This window comes from Castanea sativa, chromosome 11, assembly GCF_040712315.1.
Source record: "Castanea sativa cultivar Marrone di Chiusa Pesio chromosome 11, ASM4071231v1".
Classification (NCBI taxonomy): Eukaryota; Viridiplantae; Streptophyta; class Magnoliopsida; order Fagales; family Fagaceae; genus Castanea; species Castanea sativa.
This window is the reverse complement of record NC_134023.1, coordinates 51577688-51595677: the sequence shown is the minus strand read 5'-3', so window position 1 is coordinate 51595677 and position 17990 is coordinate 51577688. Positions and strand designations below refer to the sequence as shown.

General features: G+C 35.2%; 1 protein-coding gene across 2 annotated transcripts; it reads right to left on the bottom strand.

Moving 5' to 3' along the window:
* Positions 1 to 6059: 6059 nt before the first annotated feature.
* LOC142618055 (leucine carboxyl methyltransferase 1 homolog) lies at positions 6060 to 16925 on the bottom strand. Of its 2 annotated transcripts, XR_012841145.1 has the most exons (14): positions 16762 to 16925; positions 15907 to 15995; positions 15663 to 15805; positions 15180 to 15227; positions 14805 to 14886; positions 14056 to 14158; positions 13585 to 13705; positions 13365 to 13412; positions 11242 to 11325; positions 10152 to 10216; positions 7622 to 7673; positions 7269 to 7307; positions 6503 to 6645; positions 6060 to 6322 (listed from the first exon to the last, which is right to left on the bottom strand). XR_012841145.1 is itself a non-coding variant. In XM_075791027.1 (13 exons), exons 1-13 carry the CDS (start codon positions 16848 to 16850, stop codon positions 6574 to 6576), a joined length of 1035 nt encoding a protein of 344 aa, XP_075647142.1. In that variant the 5' UTR covers positions 16851 to 16925; the 3' UTR covers positions 6060 to 6573. The 2 variants fall into 2 exon arrangements, 1 of the variants encoding a protein (XP_075647142.1); XM_075791027.1 differs by having other exon boundaries at positions 6060 to 6645.
* Positions 16926 to 17990: the final 1065 nt, after the last annotated feature.

The following is a 17990-nucleotide window of genomic DNA, read 5'->3' as shown; positions in this document are numbered from 1 at the left end:
ATAATTATGGGTATGACAATCTCTAACTTTCAAGTGTATTTACTAGGGTTTTCTCTCTGAAAAACACTTCTTAAAATTGGTGGGTAATGAGGGTATTTATAGTGTGGGTAAAAATTTTGGTAAATCAACACAACTTTTTGCCAAACAGAAAGTTTCGTGGGTACTTCGCGGGTTAGCCCTTCTCGCGAAACACTCACGAATCTGACAGCCTGGCATGACTCTTCAGTTTCCAATCATGTGCTCTACACGTGGCCTTTTTGCTGGTTACTTCTCGCGAGCTACTTGCAAGCTAGTTGTGAATTCCACTGATTCACCTTTTGAAACTTGATTTTTCACCAATTTCTTACACTCATCCCTTACAAATAAATCCACATACATACATGAAAAATGATTAAAAAAACTACAATCAACTTCAGCACGAAATCAAAGCCAAAACAAGTTAGTTAAAAATCACAACTTTACAATTTTTAATTCAAGAGTTAATTACCTTAATGTTGATTTAATGCATTAGTAATTTGCTTTTGAGATAGTGATATATACCTGCAAAATTAGGTTTTTTTTTATTCATATCTCCCATAAATTTCGCATTAAAAAGCCTCAATTTAATTGAGAAATCAATTATCAGCATAAATTCAATCTAAATAAGCAAGACATAGAATTTATTGAAAGTGAGACATAGGTGGGCTGAAATCAAAGTTTCCTACTTTTGGTTCTTTATAAAGTATACGGCTTGTGTCTAGTGCACTAATGCAATGGACACGGTCTCAACCCCTTTATTAATGCAATAGAGTACTATACTACTATAGTAGTCATTAAGTTATGATGATTTGAAATTATTTGGAATTAAAATTATACTATCAATTTTTTTTTTTTGATAATTAGATAATTACAACAAGGAGAAAAAATTTAAATACTAGATGTCTTTATTGGAAATGTTATGAGGTTCTAGTTAAGCTAGAAGACTCTTGGTAATTATACTATCATTTATAAATTAAGAAAAACAAAGATATAAAAAATTGCTTTTATCCTCCCTTTTAGTGTTGCAAGGGATAAAATTCCCTTCAATTGAATCCTCCAAGTCTCTCCAATTTTTATTTAGATGTAAGACATGTGGTATTTAAAAGTCAAATCAATATTATATACATTCAACTAAAAATAAGAGAAAATTAGAGGATTCAATTAGAAGGTGTCCTTTCTTGGATTGGGAAAAAAGGTTTCTAATCTCATCAACCATCTTATATAAAGTTCTTCTCAAAAAAAAAAAAAATCTTATATAAAGTTAAATTGCACCCAAGGCTATTATTCACTCCATCCATGCTATAATAAATGTCTTATAGCCATTTTGGCAAATTAATCAAATTCAAGAACCCTTTTCAAATGCAACCCATCTATAAATTTTACATGGCTTATTCCTAAGGCCTAACAACCTCAAAAATCTTTTTTTTTTTTTTAATACAAGATAGAATTTCTACTTTAGCCTAATCTAATCTAAGTAAATATATGTGTAAAACTCCCTTTTGGAGATTTGAACATCGGCCCTTACTCCTCACACCCCGCAAACACTTATACCTGTGGAGTGATCATCACACTAAGGGTGTGCAGTGGTCAGTCTCAAAAATCTTTAAATGGAATCATTGTTTTTACTTTCCTTCTCTATAGTGTTTTCGAACTTTACTCTTCTTTATTCTTGATATGTCTTATAAATGGTTGTGCACTTGCAAAAATGCAAGCAAGCAAGCATAAAAAGGCACATAAGCATAGACTAGATATTCCACAATAAGTGGATCCTTTAGAGAAAAAGCAAGTGAAGAAAAAGGGAGAGAGTGGTGGTGAGTGAAAGGAAGAGATTTAAAATGGTGAAAGGCTATTCTTTTTTCCTCCCAAGCTTTCCATTCCACTGTCACAGTCTCCCACTGGACCCAATTATCCATACAACCACATGCACACACAAACCTTTTTTCCCTTACACTACTTTTTCTCTTTATTTATTTATTTATTTTGAGGAAACTTTTTCTCTTTATTTAGTTTTTGACTAAAAGTTTAATTTTGGGCTTTCACCGTTAAAATGAACAGAAAACCTAATGGTGTTAAAGGACCATTCCTGTCTGGCCTTCTCAAAAGGAAAAAAAATTGACAAATTCTACCCCACCTTTTTATTTATTTAATATTATTGGCCAAATTCTAGTGAGTATCTGATTCTTCAGGAATTTACTGAAATGTTCCTATCAATAAAAATTCTTCAACTTTTTCTTTTCTTTTCTTTTTTTGTCCCTATAAAGCTAAAGCATATTGTACACATAATTACAGTACTATAAGCTCTCTTAAACATTTTAGATTAGGAGAAGAGGGAAAAGGTTTTAAAAAAAACACACACACACTGTGCAGAAAGTAATAAATTTATTTAGGCAAACTACCCTCTAAATTGGCTTAAACCCTAAAAAAATAGTAACCCATAAAATTTCCTACTTTTCTTAAAGTTTCAATAAAACGATTGCTAGTTTCTTCATTTTTGTATAATAAAAAATAATAAGAGCATTCTCATCAAATATTGTAAAATTTTTAGCATTTAACATCTAAAAAACCAACTTTATAACATTTAACACATCACTTTACAATACAACCTACATCAAAACTTCTATTTTTTTTATCACTTCATTTAAATATTCTTTCATTATTATTTTTTATTCTTTCTCTCTCTTCCTCCGTCTCTCTCTCTTTCTCAACCCAATAGATCTAGAACCTTCTCCCTCTCTCTGATCTTCTGTTTTCAAACATGTGCTCCATGGTTGACCACCAAGCTCTCCTTCTAAACCTCCATGGCCGGAGCTTTTCAAGCTCATCACCTCCAACCATGCACCACTGCCAAAACCCAGCCAAAATCAAATCACAACAAAGACCCAGAAGCCCACCAATCAAATCACAAAATCATGAACCACATCCACCGAAATTATTCAATCTCTACACACAAATTCTCAATTCATCTAGAATAAAAGAAACGAAAAAAATGGCTCACCAAATCAATCAATTTAGCTATTAGAAAAGTCCGAAAAGTACAGAGAACCCGAGCATGATGAGCCAAACGATATGAACGAGAAGGAGAGCCTGACCAGAGAAAGGGCCAGGACCACCATTATCGACCTCACAGAACCCCAACCTAGCGACCTTGACATCGGCGCAAAGCGCGTCGTCACAGCCACACCAGTAAGTCACGTCGTCTATGCCGCATATCGGGGCAACCCGGAAACACTTGACAGGGCCGGATGTGGGTCCGGGTACTGGTCCGTTGTTGCTGTTAGCATAGAGATCGGCGGCGATGGCGGTGTCTTCGAAGGGTAATCGGATGGTGGAGGAACCGTATTTAGATTGGACAGTGGGGATGGAGATGTCGACAATGATGATGATGATGACGAGAGAGAATGTGGGTTTGGAGAATTGAGGCATGTTTTGGTGAGCTATGGAGGGCTCTCCTAAGAGAGAGAGAGAGAGAGAGAGAGAGAGAGAGAGAGAGAGAGAGACCAGAAGGAAAGAGGGGATGAAAAGCACGAGAGAGAGTGAAAAGGAAAGAAAGAAAATAATAAAAAATAGTAGCAGCTTGTAGGGCTGTCCAGACCCGACCCACACCCGCCCGACCGACCAAACCGCCCGACCTCCACCCAATTTCAGCCCGAACCAATGCTCCTATGGGTCGGTGACGGGTTTCTACGCCCAAGACCCGACGCCGACGGGTCGAGTGGCGGGTTTTCCTTTCCAAAACCCGAGCCACCTGACCCGACCTATGTTATGTACAAATCCCTCAGCTCCGGTGAGATCAAGGTTCGATTCGAGGAGATTCGAGGAGATCTGGCGAGAACTCAACTGTATTTGGTAAGATCGAGCTTCGATTCGAGGAGATCCGACAATATCAAGCTTAGATTTGAGAAGTTCCAACTAAATCTCAGCTATTTTTAGCTAAAAAAATGCATAATCCGGCTAGAAATGCAGATTTCGGCTAGTATTTCCAAATTCCGGCAGGTATTCCCAGATTCCGGCGAGACTTTTTTTTTCTTCAGATTTCGATGGTTTCTTTATTCCGGCGAGCCACCCGACCCGATCAACGCTCACCCTCACCTAAAACCGACTCGACCGATTTTTCCGACAGTCGGTTTTAGGTTTCTCCGCCCTCCACCCGACGCCGGCAGGTCGAGTCTGGGTTGGGTCCAAAACTGACCCAACCCGACCCGTGGACAGCCCTAGCAGCTTGCTACAATGAGGTGTTAATAATAAAACCTCACTGTAGCAAGTTGCTAAAATTTTTTAAATTTGATACCCTTGATAAAGATGAGTTTTTATGATTTGAGGTGTTAAAAATACTAAAAAATAGCATTTAGCATTTTTAACACCTTTGATGAGAATGCTATAATGATCTCGACCAAGGGCCAATGATAACATCTCTCTCTCTCTCCACCTAAAATTAAAAACATGCTTTAATCTCCCAAATTACCAAACCAAATGGATTTTAAGATAGAGTAACTCTAGGAACATAAGCACTGTTTTTTTTATAAGTTATAGTCATCACTAAATTAGGAGCCTTTTTTTAAGTTGTAGTCATCACCAAATTAGGAGCCTCAGTTCAAAACCGGTTTGGTTCCCACAAGTCACAAATAGTAACCAAGTTTTAATTAGTTCAAAACAATATTTTGAAGAAAGTATTGAGAATAACAATTTCACTGGAACCAAAGGAAGACAAGTGATCTGCCTCAGAAGCTAGCTACATTGTCAGCTGAGTACGGATATTTTTTTTTGGTGAAAAGAGTACGGATATTTGTACCCTCATGAACCCTTTTAAGGTTTAAGTGCTTAAACAATAGAACAATGTGACCCAACCAAAAAAAAAAAAAAAGGCCTCAAATAGAACCAAATACAACTATACAAGTACATTGCTGAGATTTTCCTATGCTTTTAAAAATAGTTTAAACTAGTCTAGCAGTATCCAAAATCTCCTACTGTTATGAACAGTAAAACAAAAGCTTTCTGTTCACTTTCTAGGCTGCTCCAATTAATTAATTTTCCCTTAAATTAGGGTGTCATAACCCTCCAAGCAGACAAATAAAAAGGTTCAGAGAGAAAAACAGAGAGGTGGGTATGGCAGCAATCCAAAGAAAAGTGATGAAAGAAACTGTTCTCTTCAAAAAAGATAGACTGTGGGATCCACAAATAGATGATCAAAATTGAAAATCCATCCAATTCCAATTTTTGGTGCCAAACATTTTCTGGCTGTGGGCCCATCAAGATTTCCCATTTTTTCCCATATCCCTCGAGATTCATTGGAGGTAAAGCCACTATGTACGTAAAAGATAATAAATTGTGAATAATGAGCAAATTTAACATCACTTTCCACACTACTTATGTGTGTGAAAATTGTTTATTAAATTTTAACTTTTTTAAGTACATGGTGGACTCATGTGAAAATACTAAAATTTAAATAATAAAAAATTAACACGTAAATAGGGTAGATTTAGGATTTTTTTTTTTTTTTTTTTTTTGAGAATCCAAAACAGGGCAGATTTAGGTAAATTTAGATGTGAATCCCTAACATTACTCAATCTGGTTTTAGATGGATTATGGGTACACTTCCGTCTTACTCTAAAAATTGAAATGACATGATTCAGCCAAAAAAAAAAAATTGAAATGACATAGAAGAAGAAGCTTCAAAAGAGGTCCGAAGGGACAACTATCTCTAACCAATTTCTCTACTCCATGATTTTGACATTAATTTTTCTTTTTGATTTTCACTACCTGTCCTTTGATTAAACAAGATAGCTATTTCTTCAGCTAAAAAACATACGAGTCATTTCTTCACAGAATTGCCCCCAATGGAGTAAGAAAAGCATATTCCATAAACAGATTAAAAGGTAAAATTTCGTTTCTGATTGCTTGTTGCCTCAACCTTTGTGTACGTCTTTTACCCCAATTTGAATAGTCAAAATTTTTCTAACTCCTGGTACGTGTACTTCTTACACTCGAGCCAAAATATCTGAGAAATGAAGGCATCTTTGCTCAGAATAGTACGACTTTTGGTCCCAATGCCACATTGATTTTGCACAATCTACCCATCTCATTGGCTTTTAATGTCATACAAAGAAGAATACAAAATAGAAACAGGGCAAGCAAGTTGACAAGAAAAGAAAAAGAAAAGGGAAATTACATTACAAAGGAAAAGAAACACCATGCAAATTTATCTTTTTCTATTTCTCCACATGGCCAAGACCCCACAAAGCCAATACTATGAGACATACATATTGGTGCTCAGTGGAACCCACCACGTTTTTTCTTTGCTAAACAGCTACAACAGAAACAGAGAAGAAGAAAAAAAATAAAATAATAAACTAAGGGAAATAAAAATAATATAAAAAAAAGATCTGTTTTCTTTGAAAAAAGAAACAAAAACACAGTTCCACACAAATCATCATCCTTTTGGAGACAACTAGTAGTTGAGGCTTTATAATAAGAGATCCTTCTTTACCTGACCAAACCCCCCACACAGTAGTTCCTGAATTGGCACGTGTCAGTCACGAGCTTCACTGTTTCTTCTTCTCATGGCGATGCTGGTGAGGAGTTAGGCACGTGTTGCTGGTCGTTAGGAAAACCAAAATCCCCAAACAGACCCTGAAGCACAAAAAGGAAAACCCAAAATGATAAGTGCTTTAAGCCTTGCCATGTCGGTTTCAAAATGAGCAATTTAGCACTCACACCTCTAACCCCACCTTCTAAAAAGAACAAGAAGAAAAATGGCAATATACCATGCCATGATATCATGGCAAAGGAATCAAAACCCACCAAATATTGATGCCTCTCTCTCTCTCTCTCTCTCTCTCTCTCTCTATATATATATATATATATATATATATATAAATCACCATCACAAAAGAATCAGGACCCATCTTTTATCCTTGGTGGGTGCTTGGTTAAAGGATTGAAACAAAAATAACCATAGCTTATGAATTCAGCCATTTGATTCTTAGTTGAACATTTCTGATAATATGTAAATTAGGAACCAACCCAGTTCTTGTACACCATTGAATGGGTAAAATACTAACATGAATGGCAATTTTTCCAAGGGTGCAACAAGATTAGTTGAGTTACCTCATAAATAATGAAAGTATATATCTCGTTTTGGAATGCATGACAACAAAAGCAATATCCAGAGAATTGAAGGAAAATCACATGGCAAAGGATGTAAAGACAAAATGGGAAAATGATAGACCAGGCTTTAGGGTTACGCAACGTACCATGGCATCGTTGATTGCATAAGCCACGCAGTAGTGCTCCTGAAAATTCAGCAATTTGGGACAAAAATTAATGGTAAGATAATAATAGAAAATAATAATACTAAAAATATTAGTCAGGTAGGCTGTAATGCATGGGTCAGGCGACCGACTCTGTTGAGTACTGTGAGCTAGCATCCCAACAACTGGACTGTTGGTCACTACCAGTACACATCAGGACCACGGTAGCCTCAACACACACACTGGGAGAGGACCAACTCCATTTAGCCAAGGCCCACCCAGTCCATTCAGCTGCAATAAACAAAAGAATGCTAGCGCTCATCTTTTTCTTTTACAACAAAATAAGGTTGGCTTGCCTGCATCATGTGCCACTCTTCAAATTCATCGAACAATTCCAGCCGTTCAATCCTAATCAACAAATGGCAAAGATGAGAATCTTCACAAGATTATTACAGAAGCAATGGAGCATTCCAATGCAAAGTGTTGAAAAAAAAGGCACCCTTTATATCCTACTAAAAACAAAAACTTTAGAACCTTATAAAAAGGCATGATTCCATTATCTCACAACTTTAGGATCTTGGAACAGCTAAAATTATTATTAAATAAAGGGATCACTGAACAGCTAAAAATCAGGAAAAAGAGTTCTTAAAGGAAGGAAGGAGAGATTCTCCTTTTCTGTGGAGGAAGCATAAAAAAGAGCAGCAATGGCACACAAACACATACGTTGATTGCTTGAACCAAACGTTTTGAGATTTTACTTCCAAGAATACTTTCACATAAGAAATTAATTTCCATTCCCTCAAGAATAAAATTTAAAAGTCAACGAAAAGTTTGATATTACAGGAACTCTTGCTAAAATTTAAACTTGCAAAGGTGGAGTGTACGGTGTACCAAACTGATTTAGGTTTAATCAGAAACTAGAACTCACATCCCAATTGATATCACGAATAATGCAGGTGCAATGTCTACTGTGAATGTGCATGTTTTCATATGGTAAAGATTTTTGCAGCATCCAAATAATTTAAACAGTTTCCAAATTTTCTTTTACAAAATCAAAAAAGAAACCAATAACATTTAAGATCAAATTTTATTTTTTTAATTTTAAAAATATAGATAGAAGAAATTTCAGCAGGAGAAGATCATTTGCATAACCAAGGATCTGATTTATTTAATTAGGTAGCCATTTGGTTAGCAATTTAAGATGATGCAGTCCAATTAAGTTTCAACATACAATAAATAATGCCCTACTAAGCTTTGCATGATTGGCATAGGACCCTCAATCTGGATGAGAGACTAGCACTATGAGATGTTGACTAATTATAACTGTAACAAGGAGGTACAGATTCCTATCCAGTTTAATTCAAACCAAAAAATACTCATCCATGTGGTGATGACTTTTAATTTATTAAACCATTCTGAAAGAGACGGTCAATTTTATTTATTCATACAAAAAGGTCAAATTAAATAAATGGTTTTAATAAAACTAATTCATAAGATATAAACATCAACCTCAGTGCTAAACTAGATAACTTTTAGTGACGGAAAGATTAAACATATAATTTGATGATATTACACGCATTGGTGGTTTTGAGATTTGGCATAAAATGGAGATTGTTTTGAATAAATTTTGTTTTTAAGAAGACAGAATGAAAAAAAGCAAAACCAAGTTGGATTGCAACAGATCTTGAAAATACAAATTCAGAACAAAGGAGCATAACTACTGTAAAACACACCACTTAGAGAACTCTATCATGTCAAAAACCAGTTAACAAACACCACATTGGAAAAAATAAGTTTCTTGAGGCGAAAAGAACGAAAACTTTACCAACCCAGCCCAACCTGAAGAATTGAAGGCAGTTTTGATCAATATGTACTGTCAGATGATGGGTTTATAGTTTTAAAATTTTCAGGTGGTCAGGCTTGTGGGGGGAACTGATTAATATTTACTGCCTATGTTAATAGGTGGCTTCTTATAATTGGGTGTGGCTTTGTTATTTTACTTGTGGCAGCTTTCCCACCCTTTTTTCCTAATTTGCTCATATCTCTCTCTCTCTCTCTCTCTCTCCCTCATCACACATTTCTGAGCAATGAGGGAGAATCATATGGTTTTGGTGAGATAAATATAGGTGTGTTTGATTGGTTTCTGATCAACCCCCCCCCCCTAACAAAACCTGGACCTCAAGCTCCTGCGATGGCATGGCGCTCAAATCCAGTGTGCCTTCAACTGCGGCCGTCAGATCTGGACTTCCCAATACAAATTAGAAACTTATCAACTATCGCAGTCAAGATACAGTGAACTAACTCCCCCTCCCTATCCCCAACCCCCCCAAAACAAACAAACTTGAATCGGTATGCATTGTTTGGTTCCTAAGAAAAAGTAAAATAAATATTAAAACCAACAGAAAATGGGACATCCAAACCCAAAAGCCCTTACCCAAGGTCCAACCACCCCACCCGAGAGTACAGGCAGATTCACCTGACCCATTAGTTGGCATTGGATAGAGGCATCCTTCACCCGACAATTTCAGTTCGGGTGATGAGCATGAAACCCAAGCCAACCTGTGATCACCCCTTGCTTGCTATTCAAGGGAAATAAGATAGAATATAAGCAGGATGTACAGGCTTTTAGATGACATACAAAGGCTAGACTTCTAAGAAATTGGCAGTTCAAATCTTTAGACTTTTTGATAAGAGAACAGATTTTTAGCTGAGATCATATAAGATGGAGTAAATAAAGTATGCCTACTACCTATCAAATGTACCATAAAATGGGCCACTATCAACCGCATCATATAAGGGACCACTTACCCCCACCCCTGCATTCAATTGGGAAAATATACGAGAATGAACAACTTCATGATTTTACAAGATTTATATAGCATTTACCTTCGCCTTTCCTGAGCTTCAATAAAATTACTATAAACTCTCAGCATGTCCCAAGCAACTGCCCTCTGATATCCACATAGAAAAGCATTGGAGTTAATGAAACAGAAAAAGAAGATTAATTGAGTACTCATAAAAAACTGAAAACAAGGATTGGTTCAGTGAACTTGAAAGAGAGATTGGCGGGAGGAAAGTATTATTCCTTCAACAAAAACAACAGTCTTAGTCCCAAATTTTTTGGGGTCAACTATGGATCCTTAACAAAATTAGTCAAGGTAACCAATAAAATGAAAGTATCAAACCCAAATTACTTAGTAACATCTCAAATGTACTTATGTACATCTAGTGACTGCCTTCTGAGGCTTCAATCATGACTCACACTCACACTGCTAGTGAGCCTTGGCTCAAATGGCACTTTCTCCTCTCACAAGTGTGGGTAGAGGGTGAGGACGTTGATTCAAAGCCACTAAATGCATGTATACCTCACCAATAGAGAGAAAAACATAACTCATGAAGTGTAAATCTGACAGAATTTGAGTATCAAATCTGCCCCACCCCCCTCCATCAAACCATCCATCCATAATCTGTCCATGAATCCATATTAAACATCTATACCTACATGAATGACTTTTCAGATCTAGGTAGTAAGTTTTAACCTTTTTTTTTTACAATTAGGTCAATTATTCAAATAAAATTACATAACCTGGTCATGTACGTTTCGTATACACTAGTAGGATTAATATTCAAATAGTTCAGCATTTTCACTATGATATAACTGTATCCTAATTGGGTCAGATTTGGTGCAATTGACAGATTTGTTGACTGGGTGGCTTCTCTATCATCATTTAAAAGGATGGCCCACCTTTGAATGTAGAGTTTATTCATCTACATTACATGCATATTAAACAAGAATAACAAACAAATATTTTTTTTTGTAATTGGTAAGTTATACACATACACGGTGAATTTTGAACCTACAATCTCACCCAGCATCTACTCATGTGGAAAGAGGAAGTGCCATTTGAGCTAAAGCTCATTGGCATATTAGAAGAATAAATTCTTACTTTCAAGAGAAGCGAATTATAAGATATACCTGCCATCCCTGGTTAAGAAAGAGTTTTTCCTTTGCAAGTAAAGTCGGTGTAGCATGAAGCCCCAGGAGTGCACAGCCTCGACTCTGAAACAAACAGCAACAAGGATTATTACATACAGATGAAACGTTTTGCAGGAAAACAACTTGAATGAGATTGTGGCAAACATCATAATTTCAGTTGATGAAATAAAAAATTGAAATCAACCATAGATATTGAAATCGATAATGACAATTTCTATCTAGTTAAGGCATTTTAGGAACACCTAATCACTGGAGTAGACACTAAGGGTGTGTTTGTTAAAAGGTAAAATAGGGTGGATGAAAAACTTTATAGAGAAAATGGGAAGGAAAACTTTTTTGAGTGTGTTTGGTTGGATAAGGAAGAAGGAAAATAAATGGTGGGGCCTAGGTGTTTTCTCCCCGGGCCCACGAAAAGTTTTCTCCCCAAAATGGGGAGAAAATTGAGAGGGGGAAGATCATGAAATGAGCTTCCGAAAATACCCCTCATGTTGGACTTCACCTCCAACGTGTTGGATTTTTTTTTGGTTAACATGTTGCCTTCTTTTTTTTTTTCTCTCTGTTAACGTGTTGCCTTCTTTTTTCTTTTTTTGTTCTTTGATTTTGTCTGTATGTGTTGGCTTCTTTTCTTTTTCTTTTTCTTTTTCTTTTTATTTTTATTTTATTTTTATTTTTATTTTTATAAAAACTTTATTTTCAACCAAACAAAAAAATTTTCCATCCCTCTACTTTTCCACCCTCCCAACCAAACACAAATGAGGAAAACTAAAATCTTTTCTATTCTCCCATTTTTCCATCCTCTCTCTATTTCCTATCCTCCAAGTTTTTCATTCTCCCAACCAAACGGACCCTAAGTAGAATGAAGTGTAAGGTGCATCAAGCATTAAGCATGTAATTATTTATTTATTTAAGTTCCATAAAACTTGCATATGTAAACTCAATACAAATATATGTAATTGTTAAGAAAAATAGTACATCCCATTGATCCCAATTTTAAAATTCAGGAATCCTTGTATTTCTAGGGAATGATTCACACACACACACACACACACAAATAAGGGCTAGTAACCCTTTCCGAAATCTATTCATGTCAATTGTACAGAAATTTTAACATCTAGGGTTGAAAAAACCATAAAAATTCACGAGTCAAACCCATCTTTTGAAACCTCCTCTCTCTGTGCATGCAACCCACTATAAATCTATAATCTCTCCCCCAATATCTCTTACACCTATTTCTACATTTCCTCAAACAGAATCTTTTTCATTAAAAATATTCAGACTTGTAATCAGGGTTTGAATCTGATAGAATGGCATGCACCATTAAGTAGCCCATCAGAAGGAAACAAATGAAGAAAATAAAAAATAAAAAATAAGTAAGAAAATGAATATGAAAAAGATAAAATAGTTTAAAGCTCTGTTTCCAAAAACTAGGACCCTGGTTCACTAGATATCAGAAGAATTCTACTATGTGGACCTCAATGAGAATCCAAATTGCTTAAACCAGCATGCTTTGGGGAAAGGATCATCAGATTACCCGAATGACTTCTTTTGTGAAAATATCTTTGCTTGTTCAACAGTAATATTGGAGAGAATTTTCGCAATCTATCAACACGCAGAAGCAACAATTTTTATCACATAAGCACAGTCACAGAAAGTTCCGTGACTCTGTTATTATTTATTCAGTGTTCTAGGAGAAAATTGCTAGTTTGCTACACTCTTTTACCTATAGTTAGTTTCAAATCAAGGAAACTTACACTCTACATGTGCTTCTCTGGTATTCTGGTGAACTTATTTTAGGACTCTGCCTTCCTTGGTTTAAAGGTTGGTGAATGAAATTGTAAGTTTGCTCTTTGAAACTAAGGAAGCTTAGGAAATGTTCTATGATCTCTCTCTCTCTCTCTCTCTCTCTCAACTTTGTGCTTCTGTCTGGCACTCTTTTACTCATATTTTGTCCTCTAATTTCCCTATACGTCTTTCATTCATTACCAAATGGAATAAATAAACATCTTTAGAGCTCAAATGAATCCACTTACAGACGAAAGAAGAAAATAACCTAAATGGTTCAAAGAATGAAGCCTAATATGTTAAAGAAAATTTATCCATACCTCCAAATTTCTGATCATTTGCTGTCCAAAAGCATCATCTGGATGGATCTGATGGGAGAGGGAAAAAAATAAACCATACTTTTTATACCATCTTAAGCAACCGTGTAATAATACAATATCACAAATGGAAATCTAAAGAAGCTGGGAACTAGAAACATCAAGAAAAGAAGCAATCAACGAACAGAAAAAATGAATATTCTTAGGTTTGAAAAGTGTATACCTGCTCATATAAGAAAAATATTGCTGTAGAAAATGATTTTGCAGCCCAGCCAACAATACCACGCGTTGAATCTGGGTCCAAGTATATTAAAACACACTCTGCAATGATAAATGTTGGCAGACTGATAACAAGATCAGAATTATCATCTCTCAGCACGAATACAAATAACCATATATCATAAAGCCCTAAAGTGGGAACACCCCTCAAATACAAAACAGAGCATATAAATTTTGAATCCATCTGTAAACAGAATCAGCAGAAACCCTGGTAGCTCTCACCATAGGTAAAACATGATGGAGATTTAATGATTACATGTGTAAAACACAAGAAATAAACAGAAAGTAGCTAGAGAATGGCATGGTTGATTACATAAGTCTTAAAAGGAGACGTCAACTGTCCGAATTTCCCAAAGTATGTAAAAGACTATAAAATTTTAACTAGAAAAAAAGAGCATTGATTCTGTGCATATACCTGGGATCCATATCAGCCAAAGCTATGACATCATCTAATTTTTGCAAATCACGCAGATCAATGGGGAGTAACTTGTAGTGATCACTAAGCACTTCTCCTTTCTCTGAAAAGTAAGATATGAACAATTAGTTTAAGCAGAGCAGATCAATATCCAATTACGTACATTCAAGAAAACGCAGTCATCTTGAGTTATATATGCATCTATATTTAACCATCAAAGAAAACCTTATAGGAAGTCTGCAAATCAATTCCAGCAAGTGTATCAGTGAAGTAAATGCCACTACATTTTGCACACTTAGCATTAATACATAACAAACCAAATGGAAATCCCAACAGCCATACAAGTTTTGCACTTTTTCTGAGTAACTTTTTATATAAACGCAACTACAGCTCAAACATGTGATAGCCCTCCTAAAACTTATAACACCTTTGAGGTATTTAGTTTCAACTTATACTTAAAACTTTAAAAAACCTTAAACCTACACAGTGAAGATACTTTCAACTTCACATAAAGTATTGCATCAACAAGACATCATAGAGTGACTAAAATAGAATACATGTCACTCCTGTAAAAAGGATATATACTTGCATGCTAAAGATTTAGTGCAGATGTGTTTGTGAGAGGTTAGCTCAGTATGAGACAGGTGACCAAAGACAAACAGCACAAGCACTATCAAAGTGTAAGGCCCAGTGACAAATTTATTCAAAACCATCATGGATTTACAGCATCAACAAACCCAGGGGCTTACCTCGGGAGATTGATGCTGATGCACCAACTTTGTCCCTCAACTGACTGTAGCTTTCAATGAACGCTGCCTTTTTACTAGTTACCTAACAATCAAAGGCCACAAAACTACTTATCAATAAAAGCCCTAACTTTCTTGCATAACATAATAATAGTAGTAAATACATTGAGTTGAACGCAACATATGTTTGCTATTGGACAGTTAACTAAAGATCTGGTGAAGTGAAAGCAGACTTTATCTGGCAGGAATTGCCGAATTGGATACGTTCACATAAGTTTCTTCCACATAATATGCATTCTCAAAAACTAACCCACAAAAATAAGCTAGTGCATTGCTAACGAAACCCATGGGATAGTAATGATTGTGTCAAACTTGCACCTCCTTGAAATCCAGCTCCACATATAGATATGGTACTTTCCCCTCATCCTGCCAAAACAAAAATTCAATCACGTTGCAGAATTTTTGTAAACAAATCAATAATTAAACTTAAGTTTAAAAAAGAACTGTACAAGATAGTAACAACCATAGGCATATAGAGAGGAAAAAAGTATCACATTCTGAAACTACTTTACAAAGTAATTTTCATTTTGGTCCGTTAAGACTCACCCCCAGTGGGTATTGACCCACAACCTCACCTTCCACCTTGTGCTTACAAGTGGAGGAGGTGCCATTTGAGCTAGAACTCATTGGCCTTGTGGAGTGAAATTTTACAAATGTAATTAGATTTCACATCTATTAAAGCCCAGAACATACAAAACATAATAGATAAACATGTAGGATGCTGAGAGACGAAAAGCAAGCCTTAGGTTCATCAAGCATTAATGTGCTGAAATAGCACAACTCCCAAGAAAACTCACGCACCTGTAACTGAAAAAATGTCGTATCGAATCCAGCTCCAATTGATAATATCTGTTTCTTTGTGTGACCTTTGCCGTCTGTACCTCCTTCACAATCAAGAAACTGAAAGAGCAGCTTCCGGAGAGCAGCCCAACGAGAAAAGTAACCTTAACAAAAGCAACGAAATTCACTAGATTCTTAACAAAGCAAAAGAATAACTAGTACGCCCAAATTGTATACTCGTACTTTTGCAGTGAATAAATCATACCGCGGTTAATAATCGGAGATCTCCTCACAGGTCTTCTAACAAACAAGTGAATGTAGTCATCTTTCATGTACCCCTTTTTGACACAGGACCTTTTACCAATACAACAACAGTTAGTATCATTCTCCAAAAGCTACATCATAGACTATTGAGACTTTGATTACAGCTTCTTTTGGTGCTTAATATGCAAGCCAAAATCCATTTTAATCGAATGTTATTTACTACCTGATTCTTAAATTCGTGCTTTATATGCAATTTCAAAGTACATAAAAATTGAAATTAAGGTTCTGTTTGGTTAGGCGTTTTGGGAACTTAAAAGTTAAAAGCAATTCCTCATAGCTTTTCCACAAAAGCTCATTTTAAACCCAAAACACCGTTTTGCAACAGCTTATACAAATGCACCCTAAAATATAGTAATTGATCTCACTTTCTCAGATCATCTTGATCTCTTGCAAACACAAAGGAGACAATTTAATCAAATACTAAGCGCGCGTGATTTAAATTTGACATTTTTTTTTTGGATGAGTACATTTGCAAAAAATTATAGCAGGTGAAATACACACACACACATATATAAGAATATCAATGAATTTGAGTTTTGTTAGCTTGTAGATTTCAAGCCCAAGAAAGCTATAAATCAGAATTGGACAGAAAATATACTTGCATAATATGTCATACATGTCAGTTTGTTTTTAGGTATTTCCTCAAAAAAAAAAAAAAAACCGTTTTCTCGGGAACCAAACAGAAAGTCAAGAGAAATGAACAGTATCGACAAGAGAATATCAAAGAGTGAAACTGTAAATTGAATTATAATTAGGCATTAAATAGGCTTAAATCTGAGAGAGAGAGAGAGCGCACAGTTTACTGGCCGAAGCGTCGTCGTTTGTGGCTTGAACTGCTACCGTGTTGCTGTGGGAATCAGACGCTGGCTCATGCTGCTTCGACATCTCTCTCTCTGTTTTTCTTCTCTTTTTTTCGTTAGAGGTTATACGGAATACAAAGTTGTCTGACTGAAAGAAAATCTTCCTTTGTTTTTTGAGATAATTATTTTTGCTTTTTAGTTTAAAATGATTTTTTTTTTTAAATATTATTATTGGGATATTTTTTGAGAAAGATATTATTGGGATTTGGATGTTTAAAAACTTGAAAATGCTAAAAATATTACAGCTTTTACTTCTTCTTCTTCTTTTTTTTCTTTTTTTTTTTAGTTGATGGGTTAAATGTTAATGGTAACGAATATAATTAGTATCACTTAAAAAATATAATAAATAAGTGTTTAAATTATTATTATTTTTAAACTTGTGATAATTCATTTTGTACTTTGTAAATCCTATGCAACAAAATTTGTAATTTTTGCCAATAACAAATTAGAAAGAATTTGTAGATTCTCTAGCATCACTCTAAAAGCATAAAACATCAAAGAAATTAACATAAATAAGGGTATTTTATTTGTAGGGTATCCCATTACCATAGGTGGAGTTGTGTTACATGTAAAAAAATGTTATATTCACAACATTTACAACAAGTTTTAAGTAGTGAGTTATTGACTGTTATTAATGGACAAAACAAATAATCAACCAAAAACGATCTGTCATTTAAAATTTATTGTAAAAGTATTATGAAATATTGTGAACGTAGTATTTCTCATTACGTCTAACTAACCATCTCGTGCAATATTTATTCATATGGAAGTAAATCCCATACTTCTAGGTTCTACTTCCATATAAGAAGGATGTTTTATACAATCGTTACACAAAACAATAAGTCCCCAAGTTATTAGGTACTAATGAAGCACATCAACTTGTTATTTCTTATCCCGCATAAATGGTAGATTTTATCATAAGTTTAATTAATGAAACTCACTTTTATGTAAGGAGTTGTATTTTTGAAGTACTAAATAATTACTCTCATACGTTACTATAAATAGTTACTATAAAGTTATTGCATCTTTGCATCATGGAGAGCAATCATTGAGGAAAATTTCCTTCAATGGGGTGGTAAGCATGAGGCGAGCAAGATTGTTGGTGAGAGGTTGCTAAAACATGACCCTCTATGTTTTATGGTTAAGGTTTTATATTTTCGATTTA